The sequence below is a fragment of the Balaenoptera borealis genome, assembly GCF_965194805.1.
Source record: "Balaenoptera borealis genome assembly, chromosome: 3".
NCBI classification, from domain to species: domain Eukaryota; kingdom Metazoa; phylum Chordata; class Mammalia; order Artiodactyla; family Balaenopteridae; genus Balaenoptera; species Balaenoptera borealis.
Window position 1 is genome coordinate 111287185 of NC_138866.1, and position 27286 is coordinate 111314470.

Consider the following 27286-nt stretch of genomic DNA (forward strand, 5'->3'; position numbering starts at 1 on the left):
ACTTTTCACTCCCCCGAAACATACTGCTAAAAGCCTACTGTTGACTGGAAGCCTTACTGATGACATAAACAGTCCATTAATATATATTTTGTATGCTATATGTAATGTATACTCTATTCCTATAATGAAGTAAGCTACAGAAGAGAAAATTTTATTAAGAAAATCATAAAGTAGAAAAAAATTTACAGTACTATACTGTACTTATTGATACTGTAAGTTTATGTTGTCTGTTTACAAGATGAATCTTCTGTCAGTACCTACATCAATATTGTCTTATATGATAGAAAACACTGTAGATGTTATCCAAATAACTAACACTATTACCCAAAAACTGGGTTCACCTCTTGGTGGGTGTTGAGCCAAAAGACACAACCAAGCTAAAGAGCAGGAGAAGGAAGGACTTAAGCAAGTAAGTAGAACACTGGGGGATCTTTCCCAAAAAAGTGTCTCCGCTTAAGCTAAAGGTACATGCATATTTATGTAGGGGCTTGAGCAGAGGAGAATTCAGCATAGAATTGGGCAAAGGTCGACAGAGTCCAAGCTTTAGTTGATTGAAGTCACAAGAGTCAGAAAAGGTCAACATCATCATCCTTTAGGTTCTGGTTGATCTGGTGATTGAGTGCTTCAGGCTCATCTTTACCACTGAAATAGAACTGAGAGTCTTTACAGCTGATTTGCTATCTTTGCTATTGTTACTTCTCTTGCCTGGTAACAGTCATTTATTCCTGCTTCTTTTGTTCCCTTAAGATTATTAATTACTGAGATCTGTTCGAGGACAAGCACTGTGGCCAGGTTTAGACCACAAAATGACTTAGGCCGAAAGTGGCTTCTCTTTGTCAAGAAAGCCATGCCTGGTTCTCTTTCTCTGGGGACCCTCTACCCAATCTGCTTACAAAATCCCCCCTTGAGATATTTCACTCTTCAATCCTGAGGGGTACTGGACTGAAGCTAAGTCTTCTGTAATTGCTTCCTGCTGAGAATGGATGTTTTAGTCTCCCTAGTTAGAGGAGTGAAACTCTCTTGCTGCTAGAGCTAGGTAAGTTTTGGGGTCCACCAAAGTAGTGTCTGAACCTTGCTTGAATAGCATTATTCTAGCAGGTGTAGAAGAGGCACAGTGGGAGAGACAGTTAACAGCAACTGTGCAACATCATTAGCACAGACTTGAGCCAAGAGCCGCCTAAACCAAACCATTTTTCTAATATTTTCCCTAAACTGGGAGGGGATCATTCAGAGAGGAGATTTGATTTTTCATGTGCATCATAAGGTGAGTTATATTAGAAGACTCACCAGGTATTAAAAACAGCATTTGGTATATATTATAGCATAAGTTCCTCCTTGAGAGGCTGTTAAAATATCAAGGGCCATGCAGTTTTGTAGGACCGCTTTTTCATCATAGAAACTTCTGAGTTCATTAGATTGACAGCCTGATTACTGTTGTTAAGGCTTGCTGGATAAATTTTGTTAAAGCCTCTATGTGAGTGATGATGATGTCCTCTCTGTTTGATTTCTTTCCTTCTATTTTTTTTTTTTTTTTTTTGGCCACACCATGCAGCTTGCAGGATCTTAGTTCCCTGACCAGGGGTTGAACCCCAGGCCCACTGCAGTGAAAGCTGAAAGCACCAAGTCCTAACCACTGGACCACCAGGGAATTCCCCTCTATGTTTGATTTCTAAAAGCATTCCTCTCCTCAGTGGCCAAAGCAGATGTACAATGCATGTTCTATAGGCCACAAAACAGGCCATTCTGGTCAGTAAAGTTTAAGTTAAACCATGTATAAGCCAGCATGACTTCCCCATATCTCAATATGAAGATTTTTTTTCATCATTTCCCCTCTTGATTGAAAGTCTTTCAACAGACAAAAATATTTTTCCCTTGATGCCAGGGTGGTTGCTGCCTGCCCTGGGTTCATCATGTCTCTTGGTGCTAAGCCTACTTTTTGTTAATATATAGATATTCTTCTAGTTATCCACATTGGGGGAAGTTAATCAATATTGTGAACAGGCTCAGAGGTATGTTAATGGGGAAACATTTTGTAGGTTATATATACATTTATCCATTAGACCAAATTGTAACACAAACATTGTTCATGTGCTTATAGCAGTAGACTTAAAGCAAGCAGTGATACATGTCATGAGTAGTTACACTCTGTGATAACTTCACTAGATAATTTTCTTTTCCTCCTGAACATCAGGGCAAACATATGGCTAACACAATAACATTCAATTTTGATAGGGCCTTGACATGGGGCATCTGATCTTCTTCTAAAGACACATTGTTGTGATAAGCTTCAGAAACAAATTTAGAGTGTCTTTTTAGCAATTCATTTAAAATTTACAATTATGTAACGTAACAATACGTAGCTATCTGGGAGGTGAGTCTCAGGCAGTAAATACAGACCTCAATTAACAAAACTTGATTTTAGTATCCACTGAAACATAATTTTTCTCTAAAATTACCCTCATTTTTAGCAAATATAGCCAAATAAAGACTAATTTATTTGCAAAATAAGTCTGATTAATTGATTACTTAGGCTCTTTTAAGTTGGCTCGGCTAGAGCTTTTCATAAGGAATCTCAATTGAACTTTTGAAAGGTATCTTAAAGCCAGGAAAGCCATGCCATGGGCCTGTCACAGATTTCACCTGAAATATCTATAGATTTGAGTGAATTCCGCCCTTTTCAAGGTCCCCAAAATATCTTGAGGTTCCTGTACCTTTTAGATGGTGGCCTTCTTTATTTACCTGATAAAGCTGCGGGGAACTTAAGAATTTCTAATTTTTGGAGGGATCAGGTAGAAAAAAAAAGACAAATGTTCCTGTTTTACTTCCAAAGGTATAATTTACCAAATTGCTGTTAGTCATAATTAGCTTGAGCGGAAGGGTTTCTTTATATCTGGAAAACACAGATTAAAGCCAGTAACATTTTAGACAAAAACCATAAAAATTATAACCATATTCATTAGTTCACTCAATAGCTAATCCTTTTTGTTAACAGTTTTATGAAGCCATCAGGTTTTCATTAAGATTCTTTAATTTCTTACCCAGTTCAGTAGTATGATCAGAAATTTATCAGAGACCTGTACTTATCAAAACATCCTTCCTAAGAATCTTCTTGAAGATGAAGCACTTTTGCAAAACATCAGAGTATAACAATAACTGTCTGTAAATGACAAAAGGCTTAAAAAGGCGTGATTAACACCTGATTACAATGTAATTGACAAAGAATGTTGGTTACTGCTGTGACATACAACATTTTAAGATAATACCTAGAATTATGACAGATAACATTATATACCAGGACATATCCAAATTTTAGAAATTTCATCTAATTCTAGAGTATCTATATTAATAATAATAACATTTATCCCTATAGTATAACCTGAGAAAGCTTATCACTCATTTGACAATGCTTCCCATGTAATTTAACATACCAAATAATCCTAGTTAATTTAATATCTCTCTCTGAGGTGCTTCAGGGGTCCTCTGAAGCATCATAGTTAGCTGGAGGTCAAAAGAACTTCAGTTAGAATTTGATATTTGGGGGACTTCCCTGGTGGTCCACTGGTTAAGACTCTGCACTTCCACTGCAGGGGGCACAGGTTCAGTCCCTGGTTGGGGAACTAAGATCCCACAAACCGTGTGCCATGGCCAAAAAATTTTTTAAAAAGAATATGATATTTGGGAATTTTGTCAAAAATATCAAAAGGAGGGGGTGGAGTCAAGATGGCATACTAGGAGAATGCAGAATTTGCGTCTCCTTCTCCTCACAACTAGGTCACCTACCAGGCACCGGTGGGGGACCACAGACACCTAAGGGGACAGGAGGAGCCCCCAGCGACCGGGTAGTACGTGGGGCGTGAGGGGAGTGAAGTGGGGGAGAAGGGGAGGTGGGATGGGACTGGCGCCCCTGAGGGGCGGCTGGGGGAGGGGAAGGGATCCCACACCCAAAGGGGGAAATTGGGGGACCACTGGGAGGGCAGAGGATCAAAAGGGAGTGTGGCCACACTTCCCCTGCCCACTTGGGCACCCAGGAGCCTGCTGAGATCTGGGGCCTGATCCTCTGCCCGCCGAGGCCCCCTCCAGCTGCGGGTCCTGAGGGAGTGGGAGGGAGGGAAGGGGGAACAAAAGTAAAGGCCGGACCTCGGGACCAGCATCCCTGAGGGTTAGCTGGGGGAGGGAAGGAATTCCTACAGCCAGCGGGACCCACCCACGGTTAGGGGCCCAGCGGCGACGGGGGAGACCCTGGGGGAGATAATGGGGGAGGGGTGCAAAGGGCCAGAAGGGAACTCGGCCAGTGCTTTCCCTGTCCACTTAGGCACCACGGGCTCCCAGGCCTAAGGCTCTGCCCTCGGAGCAGATTTAAATTTTGCAAAATAGCTCAAGATGGTGCTTCAGGCTAGTCTTTACCATTGAAATAGAACTGGGAGTCTTTACAATTTGTTATCTTTGCTATTGTTACTTCTCTTGCCTAAGTTTGTCCTTTTGTTCTCTTAAGATCATTATTACTGAGACCTGTTCAAGGACAAGTACTGTTGCCAGGCTCAGATAACAAAATGCCTTAGGCCAAAAATGGCTTCTCTTATGTCAAGAAAGCCATGCCTGGTTCTCTTTCTCCAGGGATCCCCTACCCTATCTGCTTACTGGACAAGATTAACTGCACAGTTCTTGAGTCATTCCTCCTCCCCTGTTGAGATGGGGACAGAAGCTGATTTGTTGGGTGAATGCCACTCACTTCTTAAAAGGGACCCTCCAGATCAAGATGTCTGGAGTAGCCTCTGAGTCTGATAAGTGAGTTGAGGTGCATGGACCTGACAACTCAGGCACCAAGAGGGATTCTCCTATGCCCTTGCCTGCAGGTCCCCAGCAACATAGAGCTGGGAGAACCCAAAGGGGCTAGGCGAGATGTCCCTTCGTGGTCGCCAAAAATTTTTACCAAAAAACTGTTGACCTCTTGGTGGGGGTCAAGCCAACAGATACAACCAAGCCAAAGATCAGGAGAAGGAAGGATTTGTCACTTGCAGCAAGTAAGGAGAACACTGGGGATCTTTCCCAAAGCAGTGTCTCCCTGAACAGCAAAATTGGCAAAGTTTTTGTTGTTGGTATTGTTTGTTTGTTTGTTTTAATATTTATTTATTTTGGCTGTATCGGGTCTTAGTTGCAGCATGCGGGATCTTTGTTGTGGCATGCAGGATCTTTCGTTGCAGCGCGCAGGCTCCTCGTTGAGTCATGTGGGCTTCTCTCCAGTTGTGGCGTGCGGGTTCTAGAGCACGCAGGCTTAGTTGCCCTGCAGCATATGGGAATCTTAGTTCCCTGACCAGGGATCAAACCCACATCCCCTGCATTGGAAGGCAGATTCTTAACCACTGGACCACCAGGAAAGTCCCAAAATTGGTGACATTTTAAGCTGAGGGTACATGCATATTCATTCATGAAGGGGCTTGAGCAGAGGAGAATTCAGCATACAATTGGGGGTTGACAGAGTCCAAGCTTTAGTTGATTGAAGTCACCAGGGTTAGAAAATTGTCAACAGCATCATCCCTTAGGTTCCAGTTCATCTGGTGGTTGAGTGCTCTAGGGGGCTTTAAATTCTACAAAACAGCCCAAGAAAGTGCTTCAGGCTAATCTTTACCATTGAAGCAGAAATGGGAGTCTTTACAACTGACATATTACCTTTGCTATTGTTACTTCTCTTGCCTGATAACAGTCATTTGCTCCTGCATTCTTTTGTTCCCTTAAGATCATTAATTACTGAGACCAGTTCAAGGACAAGCATTGTGTCCAGGCTTAGATCACAAAATGGCTTAGGCCAAAAATGGCTTCTCTTATGTCAAGAGGAGCCATGCTTGGCTGTCTTTCTCCAGGGACCCCCTACCCTATCTTCTTACAACACTAGGCATCAAAAATGAAAAGATAATGTGAAAAAGAAATTCATATTTATTTACAGATAAAATGATTCATGCATTAATAACAAAGGAGCAATATGATTGCTTTACGGTAGCCTAGTGTAATTGATACTATTACTTCACTGTAACTTAGCATATACCCACATGAATGGTTATACCATTTTTATGGCATACAGTATTACAGTCATATTCATACTACAGTATTAGAAACATTGTTATATTTTTTTCAAAAACCACGTACCTGTGATGATAGGCATATATGCAGTTTCTCCAGTTACGAGAGAGAGACAGATAGAGAGACAGAGAGAGAGGGAGGGAGAGAGAGGCATACTATATGGTCATGTAATTCTTTGAAAGCAAAGCTATAAAACAGTAAGAAAACTAACATATTAATTTCGTATTAAATATCACTCACCTCATGCTTACGTAAGGATAGGCTATCTACTTCAAGTCTTGCACAGGATGTTCTATATGTATATTTTTGGATATTTATTGAAAAAAAAATCTGCATGTAAGTGGACCCATGCAGTTCAAGCCCATGTTGTTCAAGGGTCAACTGTATAGAACACATACTATAATTTACCAACATGACTTAATCCTTCTTTGATGACTCAGAAGGCCCTCCAGGATCACACATTTCTTCAGGCTTATTATTATGTGTTTTATCTCTGGGGATGTTTAATATAGGCCAAGTGACGAAAGCAGAATTCTGTAATGACTGGAAGACAGAACTTGATGTCCACTGACTCATTCCAATTCTAAGTCTATGTGCATGTGTCTCAAAGTCAAATATAGAAGTGATCCCATTTATTACTACCTAAAAGAAACACCACATCACAGTGCAATTGTTTATGAAAATAGGTTACAAATAAGGAGTGTTAACCAGCTTCTGATTATAAACCTTAACCAGGGCAAGGAATGTATCTTAGAGATTTTTGAAAAGGTAGGCTATCATTAATTAGTGCCATTAATATGTTATTACCAGGGGCCGCCCCCGCCCCCGTCGGCCGGGGTGCTCTAGATGCTGCGCGGAGACCCCCTGCGCCCCTGCGAACATGGACATGGCGCTGCGAGCATGCGGGCCGTGGTCTGCAGCCTGCGCGCCATCTCTGTACCCAACTTGCCCTGCTCGCCGCTGCCTTGGGTACTGCGGGCTGGCGCCCTTTGGGCGCTGCGCACCGGCCCCAATCTGCTGTCGGTGCGTAAATTCACAAACATGAATGGGTAACAACAGAAAACAGTGTTGGAATAGTGCGAATCAGCAATTTTGCACAGGAAGCTTTGGGAGATGTTGTTTACTGTAGTCTGCCTGAAGTTGGGACAAAATTGAACAAACGAGGAATTTGGTGCTTTGGAAATTGTGAAAGCTGCTAGTGGACTCTATTCTCTTATCAGGAGAAGTAACTAAAATTAATGAAGCTCTAGCAGAAAATCCAGGACTTGTCAACAGATCTTGTTATGAAGATGGTTGGCTGATCAAGATGACACTCAGTACCCCTTCAGAACTAGATGAACTAATGAGTGAAGAAGCATATGAGAAATACATAAAATCTATTGAGGAGTGAAAATGGAACCTCAAAATATACTAGTTTGAAACAAACAAAAAATATGTTATTAACATTATTTTATTAAAGCCTAATCATCAGATTATAATCTACTAATTAATGCAAACGTATTTATCATTATGTGCCTGATATATGCCAAGCCCTGTGTTAGTCATTAGGGATACAATGTAAATATAATTCATGCCCTCAAGAAATTTAAGTAATTCACCTTTAAAACCATTTTATTGTGCAGTTCATTTTACAGAACTTTAGATGTCACTGTAAGAAATTAGCCTGGGCGTGATGGGACTGTCTAACACATCCTATAACTCACTCAAAATATAGAATAATAGAAAAGAAAGAAGGCGAATGTTAGCTTAATTACTTAACATTCGCCTTTTTTTCTGAAAAACACAGCATCCAGAATGTTCCTTTAAGGATCTAGTCTTTTGCACTTTCAGAATTCTGGGTGAATTTGCTTCTGCACATAAAATGATTTTCATTTCAGTTAGTACAATATCTGCCAGTCCCCCAGGACTTGACGGTAAAGCCCCAGGCGGGAAGGGAACAGCCATCACATTGCCCCCACCCCTTGGCTGGCCTTTCTGTGAGTGTGATGGTGACAGAGGCAGCATGAGGGAGCCCTGCCCTGGGAGTCAGGAGAAACCAGGCGGCAGAGACAGGTGCTCTGAGTCCAGTGTGTCAGGCACTCTGCTAACGGATGCTGCCTTGCTTCTGGACAGCTTCTTGTAAACATGCTGATTCTCATCGTGACAGGAGGACTTTACAGCTTAGATCTTCATGTCTAAAACTAAGGGTTTAGGTTACATCAGAGTTTCCCAAATTATATTCTGCAAAACACAGGTCCTTTTTTAAGACATTTCTTCAAAAAGCAGCCTGGGGCAGCAGTGTAGGAAAAGCTGCCCACCACACCCAGTGTTGGAGAGTCACAAGGCACAGCAGCATATGAAGGGTTCTGAGAAGCTGTACCTTCAAAACACTTTGATAGCAGCATTTCTCAAACGAGTTTGACCATGAAACCCTCTCTTCTAGTTTCACCTACTAACATCTGCTGATTCACTTAGTATTCTGAGGTACAAACTTTGGAAACATTAGAATAAACGATCTATTAAACGCATTGATTTTATAGCATCTTAAAGCAGAAAATAGTCTTAGAAATCAGAGGGCCATGAGGTTAAGATCTCATAGCTAGTCAATGGCCAAACTAGGTCCCTTTCAGTTGCCAATTTTTCACATTCTATGCGCTAACAATCGCAGTGAATGAAATTTTACTGTGAGGAGGTTTAGAAAAAGCGTCAGTAATTGAAATCTACAGATAATCTTAAAGCTCCAGGGTTTCCACTTTTGGTAAAACTCTGTTGTTTGAAGTTACTCCTGATGAAGCAAAACTAATGGTGTGTGTCCACAGGCTGGTGGAGATGCTACTGAGCAGAGAATTATCCAGAATTCAAGAAGCTAATGAGAATGGGGGAAGGAGAAACAAATGGCACTGAGTCCAAAGCCCGGGTAATTAGCTCCTGGGTGACTAAGAGTAAATCACCTTTTTTTTTTTTTGATACTGAGCTCAAGGAGATCCTTGGCTTTTTTTTTTTTTTAAGTACTGAGTCATATATTCCTTTGGCGTCAGAACTAAGAAAAGAGAACTGATGCTTGCTACACTGACCTCAATGTCCTGTGCTCTGGATAGTGTCTCCTTAATGCCAACTCGAAAAACCCTCACACGTCACTTCACAATGGTCTTTGCCTCTACTTAAAAGGACGAAGATAATTTTAGGCTTCAATTTCTTTTCATGCCATTTGCTTGAAAAGAATTCTTTAAGTTGGTGGCTAAGTAAACAACAGTATTCTCCTAGCAGTGAATTGGCTGTCCCACAATCCCAACTGTAGTATAGCCTAACCCCAAAGTAATTAAAGAACCAAGCGATTTGCATTCTTTTTCTATAAAACTACTCTTGAGTAGCAGATGGCAAACACAAATGATTTGCTCTAGAGACATATGGAAACCTCTCTGTTTCGTAAAAGCCTCAATGAATATTAAACGCCGAGTGATGTCACTCACTGCAGAAATAAAATGTTGTGATAATCCCCCAAACAGGCCTAATTAGGCCATACAGCTACTTGAGTTTCAGAAAGTAATAGGAGGGAAATTACTATGTGATTGGGATTTCATTAACAGTTCTTCTTAATCTGAATATTCATCCTGGCCCCAAAGAATTACCTATTCAGCCTTATTTCTTCAGCATGCTATTAGATTGTACCATAATTTATCATTGTAAATCTTAAAAATGAGTAATCAAAGAGATCTGCTTGATTTCATGTTAACTCTTCAGTTCTGCCTGAACAGCAAGAGCAAAAATTTCAAGAGAGATAGGGTGTTTTATCACAGGTTTGGGAGCATTCAACGTGCTCCCTGATAAACTCCGTTTTATAAGCCCTTTTGCTGCTGTTACATTGGTGGTGGGGGCGAAATCTATGTTTAAGGTTATTCAGGAAATGATTATCCATATTAAGTAGGAATTGGAGGCAGGAATCTGATTGAATATGGCTCAAAATACAAAGGAGAATTTCATTTTTCTCTTCATCCTGTAGATTGGCAATCCAATAAGTTGTTGGCAACCCAGTAACTTTTTCTCGTCACAGAAAGGACTGAAACTTTGCACTCCTTGGAAAGAGAGAAGTACTGATAACTGAGTCATAGGGTGAACTGAATGCTTTTTAAAATAAGGAACTAGGTGTCTTGGGCTCCTTTCCAGCCCCACACTCTGCCTGGCCTCCAAGGCCTCCTAGGCCTGTTGATGAATCTCCTCAATTCACTAGGGTGTTTAGTTGGCCTTGGAGACCAAAGTCTGTAAGACCAGAACCCCTAAGGCAGATCTCAGGACATCTGTTAGGAGCTTGGGTTCAAGGGCCAAAGGATTTTATAGACAGAAATGGATTCTCTAGTCCAGCCTCTTTCATTTTACAAATGAGGAAACTGAGGCACAGAAGGGTTGTTGTCCTTCTTTTAGGTCACAGAGCTAGTTAGGGGCAGAGCTAGGAACGGAACCCAGGTCACCTGATGCTTTGTCCAATCTTCCTTCCATTACAAAATCCCAGGACAGGCTTGTCAGGGCCTGATAGAGAATTTAGAAAGTTCAAGGCTATCAAAGTGTTTAACCTTAGCTGGTTGCTGAAGTGGGGTAGAAAAGGGACCAGGTGTCTAAGTGCCTGTGTTAATTCTAGCTTTGGACCACCCATCCCCTCCTCAAGGAAACAGTATTTCTCTCTTGCCTCTTCTTTCCAGTTCAACATCAATCCATCTGTTTAAGAGAAAGACAAGTCAGAATTTTCCTGGATTCAGCCCCATGACCTCTCCAGAAATTCCAACATAACTGAACACGATATGAATATCTATATGCATTTGACACTGAAACAGGTAGTAGTTTTTGTTTTTCTTTTGAGAAGTTTTTTTTTTTTTAAATTAATTAATTAATTTATTTTTGGCTGCATTGGGTCTCGTTTCTGTGCGAGGGCTTTCTCTAGTTGTGGCAAGCGGGGGCCAGTCTTCATCGCGATGCACGGGCCTCTCACTGTCGCGGCCTCTCTTGTTGCGGAGCACAGGCTCCAGACGCGCAGGTTCAGTAATCGTGGCTCACGGGCCCAGTTGCTAAGCGGCATGTGGGATCTTCCCAGACCAGGGCTCAAACCCGTGTGCCCTGCATTGGCAGGCAGATTCTCAACCACTGTGCCACCAGGGAAGCCCCAGGCAGTAGTTTTCAATGGTTGCTTCTACAGCCTTGTTGCCTCCTGTCTTCTCTATTTCTAACAGGACCCTGTGATTTAGGGTGAGTTTGACCCCATATGCAGCTTGAATGACTTAAGCCAGTTGGCTTACGCCGTTCTCTTGGACCCTAGGATTTGTTCACGGAAGGGCAGTCAGGGCCCATGGAACTGAATTCTAGGGTATTAATTTGAACTCCTGAGAAAGAGGATTCTTTACATTCTGCTCTCTTTGAATCTAGGTGTCCCAGGAGTTTCAGCAAGACATTTTGCAACCACATGAGGCTGGTCTGTTGAAATCAGTGTTACTTTGAGGAAGCATTGCTAAGAAACCAAGAGAGAGAAACCAGGTCCTGGGCATGTCATTTGAGCTGCTGGATCACTCACCTGTCGCTAGTTCTAGATCTGATTATTTTAGTATATGATTAAGTAAATATTTTTATTATTTAAACCATTTTTTATTCTATTTTTTACTGCCACACGTATCTCAATACCTCTTATGATGCTGATTGTGAGTTTCATAACATCTTGACTTTGCCATTGGATTAAAGTCCATTTTAAAGTTGGTTCCAAAAGGCTTTCTTTAATCACTCATTCTAACAAGAAACTCTACCCAAAACACATAGTACTTACTGTGTATGTGCCTTATTTGACACAAAATCCTACATAGCAATGCCCAGGCTAATGAAAGGAATGAATTTCACTAACATATTTTATTGTCAAAAACTTTATTATTAGAGAAAGAAATAATACAAGTGTATTAGAATAGATTCCTTCCAATCCACCCTATAGTAGAGTAAATTTCATGTAGCCATTTTTTGGTATTATCGTGTCATTTTTATTTAATTTTTACATTCAGTGGAGATATGCAAAATATTTAACAATCAGTTTGACATAAGCACTTGACCAATCAGATTGGAGGTCTGACCAATCCGAATTAAAAGCCAATCAATCAGAACAGACACCTGACCCATCAGAATAGATGAAGTGTGTGTCTGCCAGATATCTGCCTCCCATTTATCACTGAACTTTTCGCTTGTGGGATCTCCCCTTAATTACCTGGGAAGCAAACTGAGGGCAGGGACCACATGAAAGATACCTTTGTATCCTCCAGGTAGGCCTTGCTGAGCTGGTTTCACAGGGTGAGCTTGTTTGAGTAGACATTATTCAACCAGTGATTGCTCAGGAAACATCAGTGGGTGGAAAGAGTACAGTGTGTCCCTCTCTGATGAAGAAAATTGTAGAATTATCCCACTGGATTATCACTAAACAAATAGCATGGTTTGGGATGACAGACAGTTGATAAGAGAAATTGGTATTTTTGAGGAGTTATCATTCAATATGATCTTGACAAACTAGAGAAATAATATATAATCACACTGATTTTTTAAACACAACAATAAATAGTATACTTTCAAAATGAATAACATATATATACAAGGTAAAGTACAACCAGAAAGGTATTGGTGAGGCTAAAAATACCTAGGTCTTATAGCAAATAAAAAACTGAAGGTGTCCCAGATGTTTTATAAATACCTAGGCTGGGGACTTCCCTGGTGGTCCAGTGGTTAAGACTCCGCGCTTCCATTGCAGGGGGCACAGGTTCTATCCCTGGTCAGGGAACTAAGATCCCGCATGCCATGTGGTGTGGCAAAAAAAAAAAAAACAAAAACCTAGACTTCTGGCATGATAGTCAGATGTTCATTCATTCATTCAACAACTTAACTGAGTACCTACTATGTGTAAGGCATCATTCTAGGCATGTTGGCGACACAGTGAGAAATCAGCAATGTCCCTTTCCTCAAAAGGCTCAAGTTCTAAGGGAGAAGACACAGAAGTACACAGACTTTAGAAAACAGAGAGAGAACTTATTCGATGACTGAGTCATCTGTCATTGAAAATAACCACCATGAAGGACATCTCTGTAGCCCACCAGGACAGCTGTGCTCAACAGATGGCAGAGGACCAGAACCCAAGGGTGGTTGGACAGAAGCATCAGCACTGATGGGTACAGACTGACAACCAGAGGTTGCTTTGTCCCTCATTTTTCAGGACCATGTAAGCACCTGGATTCTTGTAGGATACAGTTAAGGGAAGGAAAAGTCCCAATAATGTTTGGTACCAGTTTTGCCAGCCCTTGATGAGTAGGGGTCTCAGCCAAGTTTAATTTCACTTAAGCAATTAAGAAAGGTGACATTTCTCGCATTCAAGTGTCATGGAACAATTTAAACCAGTTAAGGAATGCTTGAATTAATTTGAAAATTTGCCTAGAGAACACACAGACCCTCAAGAATGTGTTTGTAGATTCTTGGGGGTTAAAGACCCCCAGGATGAATAAACTACTGTAAGAAGTGAATAATGGCTCTTGGAATTGTGCAACATGGCAGTCCTGCTTGCTACCATGAGGAAAGCCAGACTGAGGACAAAGTAACCATATAGAGGAGGGCAGCAACAAGAGAATACAGGAAAATGAACTACATTCTGATCAACCAGCCTGAAGCTCACGAAGACCTCATATCAGCGAGACCTCCTTTCATCATCATCACCCCACCTTCCTAGAAAATTCACGGGTAAGAACTCAGTTTGACCTAGCCTGGCCATATGCCCACCTCTGTGGCTGAAGGAATAAAGAACCATGATTCACAGCCACCAGAGGGGGAGGAGCGGCTGCCCAAAAGCAGGAGGAAAAGAGTACTGGCCTGACAAAAACCACAGAGGGTAAATAAACTCCTTGGACAGCTAGATTCCTGTTAAGTCAAGCTGCCATGTACATGTTAAACTTATCAAAGGCTTCAATAAACATTTACAGAATCAAATTGAAAGTGCTGGTCTGCCTAGTATCTGCAGTGACATAGCATTTTAAGGGTGGGTTTGGGCAACTGGCAAAAAAGTATTGATGTGGTTTTCTCAGAACATAGTAACGTGCCACTTGTAGAAAGAAAAGAAAGTGGCAGCCAGCAACCTGTTATCTGTGGGACCCTTAGGTCTACAAATACACTTATTGTCCAGTCTTTTGAGTAAAGTGCCTTGATTCAATAATAGTTACTACCACCCAAATCTGATCTCTAAGTAACATGTTGTTATACAAAATATGAAAACTCATAATTCACAAAAGGAAAAAAATTGGATTCTTCTTGAAGTAGTGTCAGTATATCAAAATGCTTGAATGGTTCAACAGTGGTATACAGACTTATCAGCTAGAAAGTCCCAAATGTTATACACACTTGCTAATAGAGAAAAGCCAGGGAAGTGAAAACAAGACAAAAAAATTTTAAATTCCCATCAATTAACAAAATTCCCCTAAGGAAACTTAGGGACTTTAAAATTCCTAACCCTAGCTTCTCTTATGAACTTAAGTTCTTTGCCACATCAGTGTGTTCTTATTCATACAGAGAGAGAATGCCAATAGTTGCATGCAGGTAGTGGAAATAAAAGTTATTTTAATCAGTACACGTTTTACAGAAGAAAGAGGATTCCAGTGGTCTTTGAAGATTTTTTTCACTTCTTTTCCAAATGAAGAGGAAAGTGCTGTCCACATTTGTTCAGCCCTGGCTGAGGCCAAGTTCACAGACTTGCCCAGGAACTGGCTGGGACAAGGAGGCTCAGCCTGTGCCAGAGGACAGAATCCCTCCTCATTAGGGGATAGAAACTGTGACTTTGACCTTCTTAGAGATCTGTTCCCATCAAGTGGACTCTAGAAATTACACATTAGATTAGCAGCAACACTCTGGGTAGTGTATGATTAAGATGTGTGAGTTAATGACACATTTTATCTTTTTTTTCTTTTTTCACATAGAAGGTGAAAGCAGCTACTAGGCCCAACTGAATTTTCTCGTCTTTCTTGTCTTGCAACAAGACGAAGAATGGAATATCACTGGCATTGCACATAAAGTCACAAGGCACACAAGATGTGTTTTAGAAAAGCCTGCTGTCTTGTTCAACTAACTGTCCAAGTTTTCTCCTTAGTCTACTAATGGTTGAGTCCACTGGTTCCCTTAATAACCTTCTCTAACTTTCCAAAAGGTGTTTCCTTAGACCTAAGAATCATAGACTGTGGTTCTCGTATATTTTGGCCTCAGGAACCCTTTATCCTCTTAAAAATTATTGAGGACTCTAAAAAGTTTTTGTTGGTATTTGACATGTTAGAAATTAGAAGGGAGAAGAGATGAGAGACAGAGAGCCCTGAATGGATAGAGCTTCTGGTCCCAGACCTCCTTAGCTATTCGCTTGCCCTTCTGCTTTACCTGAGCCATTAAATCCCCCTTTCATGAGAGGGTGATCTGGTTGGGTTTCTGCCCCTAGCGACTGAAAGAGGCCTGAATCATACGTCCACAAAGAATAGTCTAAGACAAGAAATAAAGGATTAAATTGAGTATAACAGAATGCTGCTTTCCCCCCATTTGTTATCCGTAAAAGTGAGAGCCTACAGAGGGTTGAAGAAGGTAACCATCACCACTAACATTTCTACATTGCCTTAAGGATTTCAAAGTGCTTTCACATTCAGTATTTCACTTAATTTTTCCTACAACCCTATGAAACAGCTTGTTTTATATCCGTTTTACAGATGAGAAAACTGAGGTGCAGAAAGCCTCTGTGCTGTTAAGCAGCTGAGCCAAGACAAAATCCAAATCTTATCCTCCAGATTCCCACGGTCATAGTTCCTGCCTCGCATGAATGATTGCAGTTTTATAGGGCACAGGCCTGCAGCACAAGCCTTGAAAATTTCAATTCCCAGATTTTTTGTCCATCTTCCTGCGGGAGGAGGTAAGCGGTCTGCATAGCAGATCCTCTAAAATATCCACTGTACTTCGCTCTGCTCTGGAGGCGTGAAGAAGAGAACAGGAGTGGGGTTCAAGTGAGAACCGCAATCATTCTTTTCGAGCTCCGTAACTGACGGACTGCGGGAGGGGGCTCAGACGTGGTTCTGGGCAGCAGCTGGAGGAGAAGCCAGATAAGGCACTCTGCAGATAATCCACAGCCTGCGCCAGGGCAGCGGGAAGGAAAGAAAGCATCTCAGCTGCGGGTCGCGGTGGAAGAGATGCGGGATCGGCTGGACACAGATTCCGAGGTCCTGGATTTGAAAGGCACCAGCACACAAAGAAACGACGAAGTTAAGTTCCGGTGGTAGGACACGCAGAGTTGGAAACCGGCCCTCCCTGCCTACCTCGAGTGGAAACGCCTAATCCCCGATCACCCAGCCCAGAGCGGCTCTTCTTTTATCCTTTGGGGCCGCGGGGACAGGCCGCCCCGGGCACGCCCGAAGCTCCTCAAAGGAACTACAAGCCCCACCAAACACTGGGGCGCGGGCGGTGATGACGAAGCCTCTGCGGATTGGCCATGCGGGGCGGGGCGCGCAGGCCTTCTCCGAGGAAAGGGGCGGAGCGCGGGGCGGGGCGAGCGGCGGCGGCTCAGCGGGCACGCCCCCTCGCCCGCGGCCCCCTCCCCGCCTCTCTCCGCCGCTCCTCTCGCTCCGCGGTCAGAGGGCCGGAGCGAGAAGATGGCGAAGACGTATGATTATCTGTTCAAGCTGCTGCTGATCGGCGACTCGGGGGTGGGCAAGACCTGCCTCCTATTCCGCTTTTCCGAGGACGCCTTCAACACCACCTTCATCTCCACCATCGGTGAGGGAGGGGCCGCGGCCGGGGACGGGGAGTGAGAAATGGGGAGCGGGTGCGAGGGGGCCGGGAGAGAGCGGTGGGAGGGCTTGGGAGCCCCAGGGAAGGGACCCCGGGGACAGCAGGGCTGCGAGGACAGTGGAAGAGGGTGAGGGCATGAGGGAGGGGGGCCGGTGGGGACGTGAGGCTGGGGGGGCGGGCGGTTGAAAGGAGGAACTTGGGGGCAAAGGAAGGGGAGGAGGAACCAGAAGAGCAAGGACTAGGGGTGTTGAGAGAAATGAGAGGGTAGGGGGTGTGACAGGGAGGGGTCTTAGAGGGACAGAGTGGGGGGGACACAGGAAATCTCATGGAGAGAGAGAAGGGAATAGTGGGTGTGAAATGGATTAAAAGACAGGAAAGAGGAAGGAAATGTGAAGGGGGAAATGAAGGGTTGGGGGAATGGGAATGGGAGGTCCGTGAAGTAAAGGACAGAGGACACAAGGGACAAGAGAGGTGAGAACCCGGGAATCCGGAAGGAGTTCGGAGGAATGAGTGATCAGGAGGTAAGGGATGAGGGGCACTGGCTACAAGAAGTCTGGTCATAGATATCATGGGAGGGGGCAGAAGAAAATTGCAGGTAGAAGATGAGTTCAGGGGGCCAGAGGATGGAATGAGGATACTTGGTGGAGAAAGTAAAGGAGAGCTGGCTGTGAAATAGAAAGGAAAAAGGGAAGCAGAATATACAGTAGAGAGGTTGAGCAGAGAAGAGAGAAGATGGGAAAGGGAGAGGAAATGGAAAGTAGGACTTTCTCCAGTAACTGGGAGCACTGGTTACCATTTTCTCTCTCTTTACTCCCTTTGGATCAAGTGCAGGAGAAAGAGCAAAAAGTGACTGATAATGAGATGCTGTCTATGGAGCATTAAATTGTTCTGTGAGTGTTAAGGGTGTTAAGAGGATGGGTGACTTTGGGAATGGTGTGGTCAGGAAAATGTGGTTCATTCCTTTACTATCTCCTGTGCCACAGCACTTCTCAATTTTTAAAGTTCTTAGCCTTGAAGATTTAATAATTCTCAGCTGGGGAATTGATCTTACTTTCTGCCTGCCTCCCTGTATATTTTCCTTTGGTTTTAATTATTACTTGCTAAACGAATCACAACATGCAATATACCCCTCAGTTACTTTCAATTGATTCTGATTTTTCTGGTCTTGGCTGGGAGCTGTCCTTCCTACTTTTGGAAGACTCTGGTCAGGTAACAAGATCTCTAACTTAACGTAAACCTGAAGAAGAGCAAATCAGAGCTGGTTTTAAGCTGCCTGTACAAGTGACCTTAACATCATTTCCCTTGTTAAATAGCTGCGGTTAATTAAGTACCTTAAGAATCTTAGCTCTTGGTTGTCTGGATAATGTCATGGCTTCTCATAGCGGCTCACTTAAGCATCTTTCAAATGGTTCTTACAGCATATTTCGCCAAGAATTGCTGGGATTATTAGGGGGCTAGTGCTATGGTAATGAGTTATGTTTTAAGGATAATTTATCATTTATAAAAGAAGAATATTGGGGTATAGAGCACTCTTCAGCCAAGCACTAGGAAGGGCTATGGTTTGTTTGTTCTGGCGTCTTTCATATGGATTGAGTGGTCTGAAACCTCCCGGGTGTTATGATGTCTGGGCTTAGGGAAGTTTGAGTTGCAAGTTCTTGGCAGTCGTTCTTGAGTGGGACTTTTTCTCTTCGGAGGAAGCAGATTTTAAATGTCATGTCTCAAGTATATTCCTAAGAGATTTGATGGGAGCTGTTGCAGCAACCAAAAGGCGTTAATTTTTGATGCTGGTACTCATTTCAAAACCCCATAACCCTTTTTCATTGTTGAATGCACACTGCAGTCCAGATGGTAAAGGACGGTTTCTAACAAGTCGAGTGGGTCACCTTTTGTCCGTTCTACGAGTGACCCTCCCAGAAGTATTCCCCTGCATCGAAAGTGACTGAATCTCACTGATGCTGTTTCCATTAAGCTCCTTAAATGACTTTTGCTTGTTTGTAATAGTTTTATTAGTTTCCTCTTTTTTGGTCTTAATTTTTGTCCGACCTTTTCTGTGAGGGTGCCTGCTTCCTTTTACAATCGTAGGTTTGAAAAGTTACCTTTCATTCTGAAGGAGTACAATCTTTCTTCCGTGGATTTTTAAATTTTTTTTTTTAATGACTGAAATTTGGTTTTGTGGAGGGTTGCAGTTATTAAGGCAGGAAAACAAGTGTCCTGAAAGAGCTTAGAACTGGAGGTAGACGTTAAATGGGGTGAATCTCATGTGTGATGCTGGCCTTTGTATTTTCCGTAGGGTGGATGTGGTAAAGAGAGGCTCTGAGCTGTGTCTTCAGTTGACATGGAGGAGGGGAAATCCCATGCCTCTTATTTAGCCCCAGAGCTCTGACAGGAAGTGGTGGCCCACTGCCTTCAAGCAGCACAAAAACTGTACATACCTGCAACCTAATGCTTTGGAGTTGAAGTTAAGCTAGGAAAATAAGGTGAATGTTAATATCATTCTAGTGAAAAGTTCCACACACACTGATCACAAACATAGGCTTGGAGTGTCCACATCTCTGGCAGCAATATCTACGCCCCTCCAACCGTCACCCCTTTTTCCAGGTGATCTGAGGTTGCTGAGGGGAGAGTTGGTGGTCCATCTCCTCCCAGTCATAATTATTTCTTGAAGCACCTCAGTGTGGAAGTTTCCAGGGCTTTTCTGACTGCCACATCATTGCTGACAAAACTTGATAAGGTCTGCGTCCCAGGAATTGTCCATTCCTTAATGGGCATTTCTTAATACATGGGGTTTGTGTGTGTGTGTGTGTGTGTGTTCTGGGAGATATGTATGGATGCCTCTTTCTTCCCATGGAGATACATTTACAGTCTTAATTTTGCTTTGTTAAAATTTAAGTAGTTTTAAAAAAAGGACATCTGCCACCTCTAGACACTGTTTTGATAGGGGTTCTGCATTCATGAAAGGAAGGAGACAATTAGTCATTTTGATTACAGAAACAGTTGTCTCACAGATGCTTTCTTCTTTCATGTATCTAAGGTTCTGGTATCTTCTCTGATGTCCCAGCTCCCCTCATTTCCTTTCTGCTCTTGGGGGTGGTAGAGGGTGCAGTTTTTCAACTGACTTGTTGGGACTCTTTTCGTATATCAGTCAGATAATATTTAACTTTTGAGTAGGGATGTTTTATCCATTTGAAGTTGTAGGCCCAGTGTCTAGGACCAACAACCAACTAGCGTTTCAGTTCAAACGTTTAAGAACTGAAAAAAAAATTTTTTTGATTGACTCCCCAAGCCCCTTACATGATCATTAATAATGATTAATTAAATGTATGTAAAATGTAGCATTAAGACAACTAGGAAACGGTAATACAGTAGCTCTGAATTATATTTCTTATGGGATGTGGGTGCATTTTAATATTGATGCGAGGGTCGTATCGATGTCTTGGAATGGCCTGTACCGAACAAGGTGCTGGGAGAACAGAAAGAGAAAACCCAGCCCTGTCCTCTAACAGGACAGTCTAAGCTTCCTCCCTTAACTGTCTCTCCCCTGCCCTGCCCCCTTCTTCCTGTTAGGGTATTTCCTGAGTGGTTTTATTATTTAGTATAGTCATAGTTTGACAGCAGAGTCTTAGAAATTATCTACCTTATGCCCATGGCCCAGTTTTATAAGTAAGAAAACTGAGCTTAGGTTGATACTGTCAAGACCACACAGCTGGTTGTAGAAGAGCCTCTAGTGAAACCCCAGATTCAAGTCTGGATCACTTTTCACAGCTGAGCTGCTGCTATTTCTGATCAGTATGATCACCACCATAGATTCAAGTCACCATCTTTTCCAGGGAGGAATTCAATTTTGCACGTTTGCTTTTATGTGAGGAAAGTTAAGGTGTTCCCATTTGGATTAGCTGTATCACTTCAGGGAAAACAGTAAATGCCAATACAACTCAGAGTCCTATAGGAGTTTATATGGGCTAACTCAGCACGTTCTAACTGTCCTTTGCCCTTTCTATGTCTGTAGTTTCACGTTAGGAGATCAAAGTGTATCCTGCCATGAAAATTCCTTCCATGTGCGAAATAACTAATGATGTCATATTAATGTGTGCTGATAATCGTTGCAGCCTAGTGCCTAACATTTTTATTCCCTAACATTTTTTTCTTGGATTCACTTACTTTCGTTTAGGGGTTGGCAAACTATGGCCCACAGGCCAAATGTGGCCTGCGGCCTGCAGCCTGTTTTTGTGCAGTCCACAAGCGAAGAATGGTTTTTACATTTTTAAAGGGTTATTAAAAAGTAACACAAAACAAAGAATATGCACAGACACCATATGGGTCCCACAAAGCTTAAAAATATTTACTAACTGTTCCTTTACAGAAAGAGTTCGCTGACCCCAGCTTAAAATGAAAAACTGTTTTTGGTTGGTAGCAATTCAAAGTTTTTATCAAGACTGATTGACTGAAAAACAAATTTTGTCATATTTACATTTTTATCCAAGATGATATCAACATTTGGCTGAGCATAATCCAGATATGTAGTGCAAGTCAATTTTAATTTTCATAGTTGTTTTCCGTGGTTTCAACCTCTCAAACAAAAATATGTAAGGGACAGGCAACTTCAAATTGAACATTTTGTACATGAAGCCTTATTTTAATGTCACTGTCTTTTTTTTTTTTTTCCCTCTTGTGAGTGTCAGTACTTTATTTTGGCGTGAAGACGGGAAGCTGGAAAATACACTGTATTTAAAATTTTCTTGGTTCCCCCTCACATTGTGGAAACCCCCTCCCCCCAGAGCTAATCTGTTCAAACTCAAATACTTAAAAATTACAGCAGCAAAACAAAAGCACTGAAAAAAGAAAACCGGATGGAGAAGGTAGCCAGGCCAATAGTGTCACTTGGTGTGGACGACGGAGGTGCTGAACAGGAGCTTCTGTTTGTTTTTTCTTTTCTTCCTCCTTTCTCTTCAGAGAGGGGATCTGAAGTAGCTGGCGTGTCCAGTTTCGTGAAGGCTGCTTCAATAGCTTGGCTGAAGGAATTCTGGAAACTGGGCACAGGAACACCGTCTGCGTTATCACTCTCCCCATCGGTGTCCACAGGGGCAGGAGGACCTGAGCTCTTTTCATCTTTCTTTGGAGCAGTTTTGGGCCACACATCTGCTTTTGCTTTCCCACTTCTCAGCATCTGGGCAAAGGAAGGGAAGGGAGAGTCTTCCTCCAGACTCCCAACGCAGAATGAAGAACTGCCCTGACTGGTGGTGGGTGACAGAGGGGTCAGCAGAAAGTCTGCTTGGGAACCTGGACTTCTGCTAAGAGGAGAAAGGGAGAGAGCCCCATGGCCCTTTCTTTCAAAGCTGTCGATAGACTTCCCATCTAGGTGATAGCTTTGAAAAGAACACTGTTTCAGGATTTTAATGCTTGATCATAAAGGGTTAAACTCATCTCCTCAGTTAGTGTTCTAGCGAATGCAAAAAGCCATTCAACAAATCAAGGATGGGAGTGGGAAACTGAGTCTTGGAGACAGACCTGGATGTGTCTTAAGAATAAGCGTACTTTCACAAAGAGCTTCACCAGCTGTTCCGCGTGGCAGCAAACCAGGGAGGAGGTTCTCTTGGCAACAGCACCAAGATTGTTTGGATCCTCTAAGAAAAGCTGCAGGGAGATAGGTTTGGATATTGTCTTTGAAGACAAGGAAAAATTTAGCAGTTGATGTTTTAGTGGAATCTGATAACTGAATCTAGAAGGAACCATGGAACCAGAAGTGGGAGACCAGGGAGCTGCCGGCATGGCCTGAGGCTGGCTGTAGGTCAGATCTGCCTGCCTGCACACAGGACCATTCTGGAGACCCGCTCTCTGGTGTGTGTTAGAATGAGTACGTGGGAAAATTCTGCAGGAAAGAGTTTTCATAGCAGGATGAGAAGAGGGTGGGAGTGGGGAATGGGGAAGTAGCTGTTAGATGGTGAGTAATATTGTGGAACATAACATAATATGGATCTTCTGAAATTTAAGTAGCCGATGTAGCGGCTTGGTTCATGTTTGCTGTTAGGGAGATTGCGTGGTCAATTAAGAGCAATAGGTCTGGGGTCAGATCAGGGTTCATGTCCTGACATCTGCCGTTCCTACATTTCTGGCCTTTAGCGAGTCAGTCGTCCTTCTAGGGCCTTAGTTCCTTTATCTGTACTAGAGTATACTAATACTATACCAACTTTTCAGGGTTGATGTGAGTTCCCTAGGGCAGGAATCAAATCTTATTCACCTTTTAAGTCTCCAAGGCCTCTATTAAATGACTAATCAATTGGATGAATGAATTATGAAAGCACTATATGAGCTATAAAGCATTGCTTAAATTTTAGTTATTATCTTTCATAATATTCTAGATAATTAGACGATGTCTGAGGCAAGATTAATAGTGCTTAATTTGAATGCTTAATACAAGAATGGTATTTCCCCCACTATAAAATGCTGTCTTTCTATAATCAGTTTTAAAGGGATATTTTAGACTCTGAAAGATATTTCACTTGTCTTTCAGTCTCCATAATAAGCTGTTTAACACCCTGCTTCCAACCCCCCACTAACATAAATACCAAATAGAAAATGAGTGAAATCACTGGGTTTGCTTTAGAAGAGCCATTTCAGCTTTGTCTTTGCCCATTAGCTTCAAACAATGCAACAGATGCCTATTAACAGTTTCATGCCCGGTTTTAATTAGCAGATGGAGCTATGTTTGTGTCTGTGTTCTGCCCAGCACTGTTTGAGTGACAGGGTAGTGAGTGGTTTGGAATTGGGCTGGGTGTTTGGGTTGAATAAAGCCAAATTCTATTTTTAAAAAGATGGATATAAACATTTATTATATAGAACCGCTTGTGTATCTCAGTGGAACAGCATAGTGTCTAGAGTAAAACTAATGTTTGCAGTTATGTTTTCTGCTCTTATTATCCTTTAGAAATTACATAATATGGAAAAATACCTTTTTATGGCTTAAATGATGGTTTTTGGGTAGTCTTGAAACTGTCATGTAGTGGCTTTCTCTGAAGATCTGTTTCAGTATTTTGGTATAGTGGGTTGAGGACTATGCAAAGCTGGGACGAAATGGGCTTCAGCATGAATGTCGATGCTGATGGGTTGGTAGCTGCCTCCCAGCATGCTGTGTTGTATACTGTTCTGAGGTCCTGTCTGAGCTCAGCAAGACCGAGGGCTGTGATAGATTCCTGATGTGGGCCATGGGCAGTGGACGGAGAGAGTGGATGGCAACATCCTACACCTTTGCTATCTATTTTCTTTTTCTTTTTCTTTTCTTTTTTTTTTTTTTGGCCGTGTCGGTCTTAGTCGCGGCACACGGGATCTTCGTTGAGGCATGCGGGATCTTTCATGAGGCATGCAGGATCTTTTGTTGCAGTGCTCTGGCTTCTCTCTAGTTGTGCACGGGCTTAGTTGCCCTGCAACATGTGGGATCTTAGTTCCCTGACCAGGGATCGAACCCATGTCCCCTGTGTTGGAAGGCAGATTTTTTACCACTGGACCACCAGGGAAGTCCCTGCTATCTGTTTTCTAAAGTGAATATGTAGTGTCTGCTGTGCAGTGTGTCATGGTTAAATTTCAGTATTAAAACATTATCTGTCAATGACTATTGCATATATATATATATTTTTTTTTTTAAATAAATTTATTTATTTTTGGCTGCATTGGGTCTTTGTTGTGGTGCGCGGGCTTCTCATTGCGGTGGCTTCTCTTGTTGCGGAGCACTGGCTCTAGGCATGCGGGCTTCAGTAGCTGTGGCACACGGGCTCAGTAGTTGTGGCTCGTGGGCTCTAGAGCGTGGGCTGTAGAGCACAGGCTCAGTAGTTGTGGCGCACGGGCTTAGTTGCTCTGCGGCATGTGGGATCTTCCCGGACCAGTGTCCCCTGCACTGGCAGGTGTATTCTTAACCACTGAGCCACCAGGGAGGTCCCTATTGGATACATTGTGTCTGGAGATGTGTCCTTTTCCTGTGTTCAGTTTTGACTTTTGGGATTTTCCTTATTTTGCATTGAATTATTAAGAACCTTAAGGGAAGTAGGTGCCTGATTGTCCTTAGAGAAAGAAATGTATGCACTGCTTTTTTTTTTTAAGTTACGTAGTTACTTAGGACTTCCTTAGGGAAGCCACATAAAGTGATGGAAACAACTTGGAAACAGTTCTTGCAGCAGCCTGTTTCTTGACTGTGACAAAGTATTTTCTTGCTGTCTTGCCTGTAGCATCCAGCATCAGTTTAATTAGGCACTTTGGTATTTACCTGTTGCTGAAACTTTGGACGTTTTCTACGGAGCTCTCATCTTCCTCAGCCCAGAATTTTAATTCTTGGCTCCCAGGAGAAAATGCGAAAGCTCTGCATGTCCTCATGTTCATTAGATTAGGCTTGCTGTCACTAAGACAGGCTGGGTGACAGTGCTGCTTGCAGTCCCATGACGGCATTGCAGGGTTTCAAAGCGCTTAGCAGAAGCTCGGTTAGGTATGGAATCCCACCTCATCATGATAAAAACCAACCACAAAGTCGTTAAGCAGTATGTCGTGTTTCACAGCTTCCTGCTGGCAAAGTTGGGACTGGCGTGACTTACCCACATCATGTCGTAATTTTGCATATTTGAGGGAAGAACTTGGCAGTAATTCTTTTAATAATTCATAGATATTTTCCTGATGTATAAAGTAGAAGGGCAGTCTCTAAAATGTATGATCAACTTTTGACCTGAAATATAGGGTGATCTACTTAAAAGTTGAATTATAAGAGTTCATTTCTTATGAACCTATGCAATATTTGTTTAGCTGGAATAGGTATCGCAAAATAGTTTAATCTCATGCAAATCTCATACACGAAATCCATTACGAAAAAAAAAGAAAGTTTGCATTGTGAGATGTCAATGACTAACCCTACTGTAATTTGTTGCTTATGAATTTGGATGGGATAGCTGTTTATGTTTTTCAACAAGGAATTTTTTTATTTTTTCTTTTCTTAAGGTCTCTGAATAAAATCTTGAGATGGCATGGAAAACAATTCTTTATTGAGAGTTAACTATTCCATTTTTGGAATGATTCAGACCACTTTCTCATTTCACTCTCCATTAACACCTCACCCCTATCAGGGTTTGGGGAGAGGGGATTGGATTGGGAAGAGAAGAATGAAAACAGCATTCCACCGTTCTCCTGTATCAGTTTCTTTGACTACTTTTCAGTCTCTTTTGCTTTTGTTAACAGTTGGAATAAACTGTTGGGTGAGGAGTTAGAAACTTCTGCCTAAGATATGGTGACTTTTGACTGCATTGCTTTCTTACATTGTTTAAAACTAAATAATAAAAAATCGTCATAACCATGTCTCAGTCATAACCAGCAATGAACAGATTAGGATGTTGTCCATAAACAAAATAATTTGAGTGAGTGCATTTCCTATTTTGTCTACTTACTATTGTTTTGAAAATTTCCAGTCTTATAGAAGCATGAAAAATTAACGAAACAAGCAAAATAATTTCTTTCACATCCACAAAATTCCATAACAATTACATTTAAAAACATGTATATATAAATATCATCAGAGGTGTGTCTCTGTCTTGGCCCTTCAGCCTTCAGCTTCGGTAAACACCATTGTATTTTATTTTCTGTTGGAATCTCATTATATGATTTACCACATTTTTTTGGTCAGGTCGTCTCCTTGTTATTGCAAAATAAAGTATATAGTACTCTGAAAAACAATTGTTGCACGTTTCCAATCAGTGATGGCACAAGTCCTTCCTAAGGACATTAGACCAGGCCTGTTTTCTCATTGTGAAAGGCAAGTTCAGGCTTCGATGGTCTTCAGTCTCTTCTGGCTGCAGCATTCTGTGAGTCTATGAAATCAAGTAGTGTCTGTAAAGAAAAAAAGGGTTTGTCCTTTTTCAGTTAATGATTGTGGGGAGGTTTCTTTTTGCAGGTAGACACTAGGGTTTTGATGACATGAAGACAGAAGGAAGAAGAAGTAGCATTAGTTAATCCAAGCTGAGCCTGTGTTGATCTTGTAATTTGATTAAACTTTTTATAGTACCAAAGAGACTGCTTAATGTTTTTGAATCCTGTCCTTAAAAATGTCTTGGTTTAAACAATAAAGCTAAATGTCACCAGAAAAATAACTATAGTCAGCCCTTTGTATCCATGGGTTCCACATCCACAGATTCTACATCTGAGGATTGAACCAAACTTGGATTGAAAATACTCAGGAAAAAAAACTCCAGGAAGTTCTTAAAAGCAAAACTTGCATTTGCCACATGCCAGCATCTATTTACATAGCATTTACATTGTGTTAGGTATTGTAAGTAATACAGAGATGATTTAAAGTATATGGGAGGATGTGCATAGGTTATATGCCAAATACTGTGCCATTTTATATAAGGGACTTGAGCATCTGCAGATTTTGATATGCATACTCTTTGGGGCAGGGGTGTCC

At 42.1% G+C, this 27286-nt stretch overlaps 1 protein-coding gene and 1 pseudogene across 2 annotated transcripts in view; both read left to right on the plus strand.

Moving 5' to 3' along the window:
- The first annotated feature begins 471 nt into the window (after positions 1 to 471).
- Positions 472 to 16544, plus strand: LOC309625841 (glycine cleavage system H protein, mitochondrial pseudogene; annotated as a pseudogene). The gene has a single exon. The product of its transcript is annotated as a glycine cleavage system H protein, mitochondrial pseudogene (transcript).
- Positions 16545 to 16640: 96 nt separating this feature from the next.
- Positions 16641 to 27286, plus strand: part of RAB8B (RAB8B, member RAS oncogene family) — a 70366-nt gene continuing 59720 nt past the window's right edge. Inside the window, exon 1 of the mRNA XM_082383528.1 lies at positions 16641 to 16845. Coding sequence (XP_082239654.1) covers positions 16722 to 16845 — 124 coding nt within the window. The 5' untranslated portion in view covers positions 16641 to 16721. The remainder of the gene's footprint in view (positions 16846 to 27286) is intronic.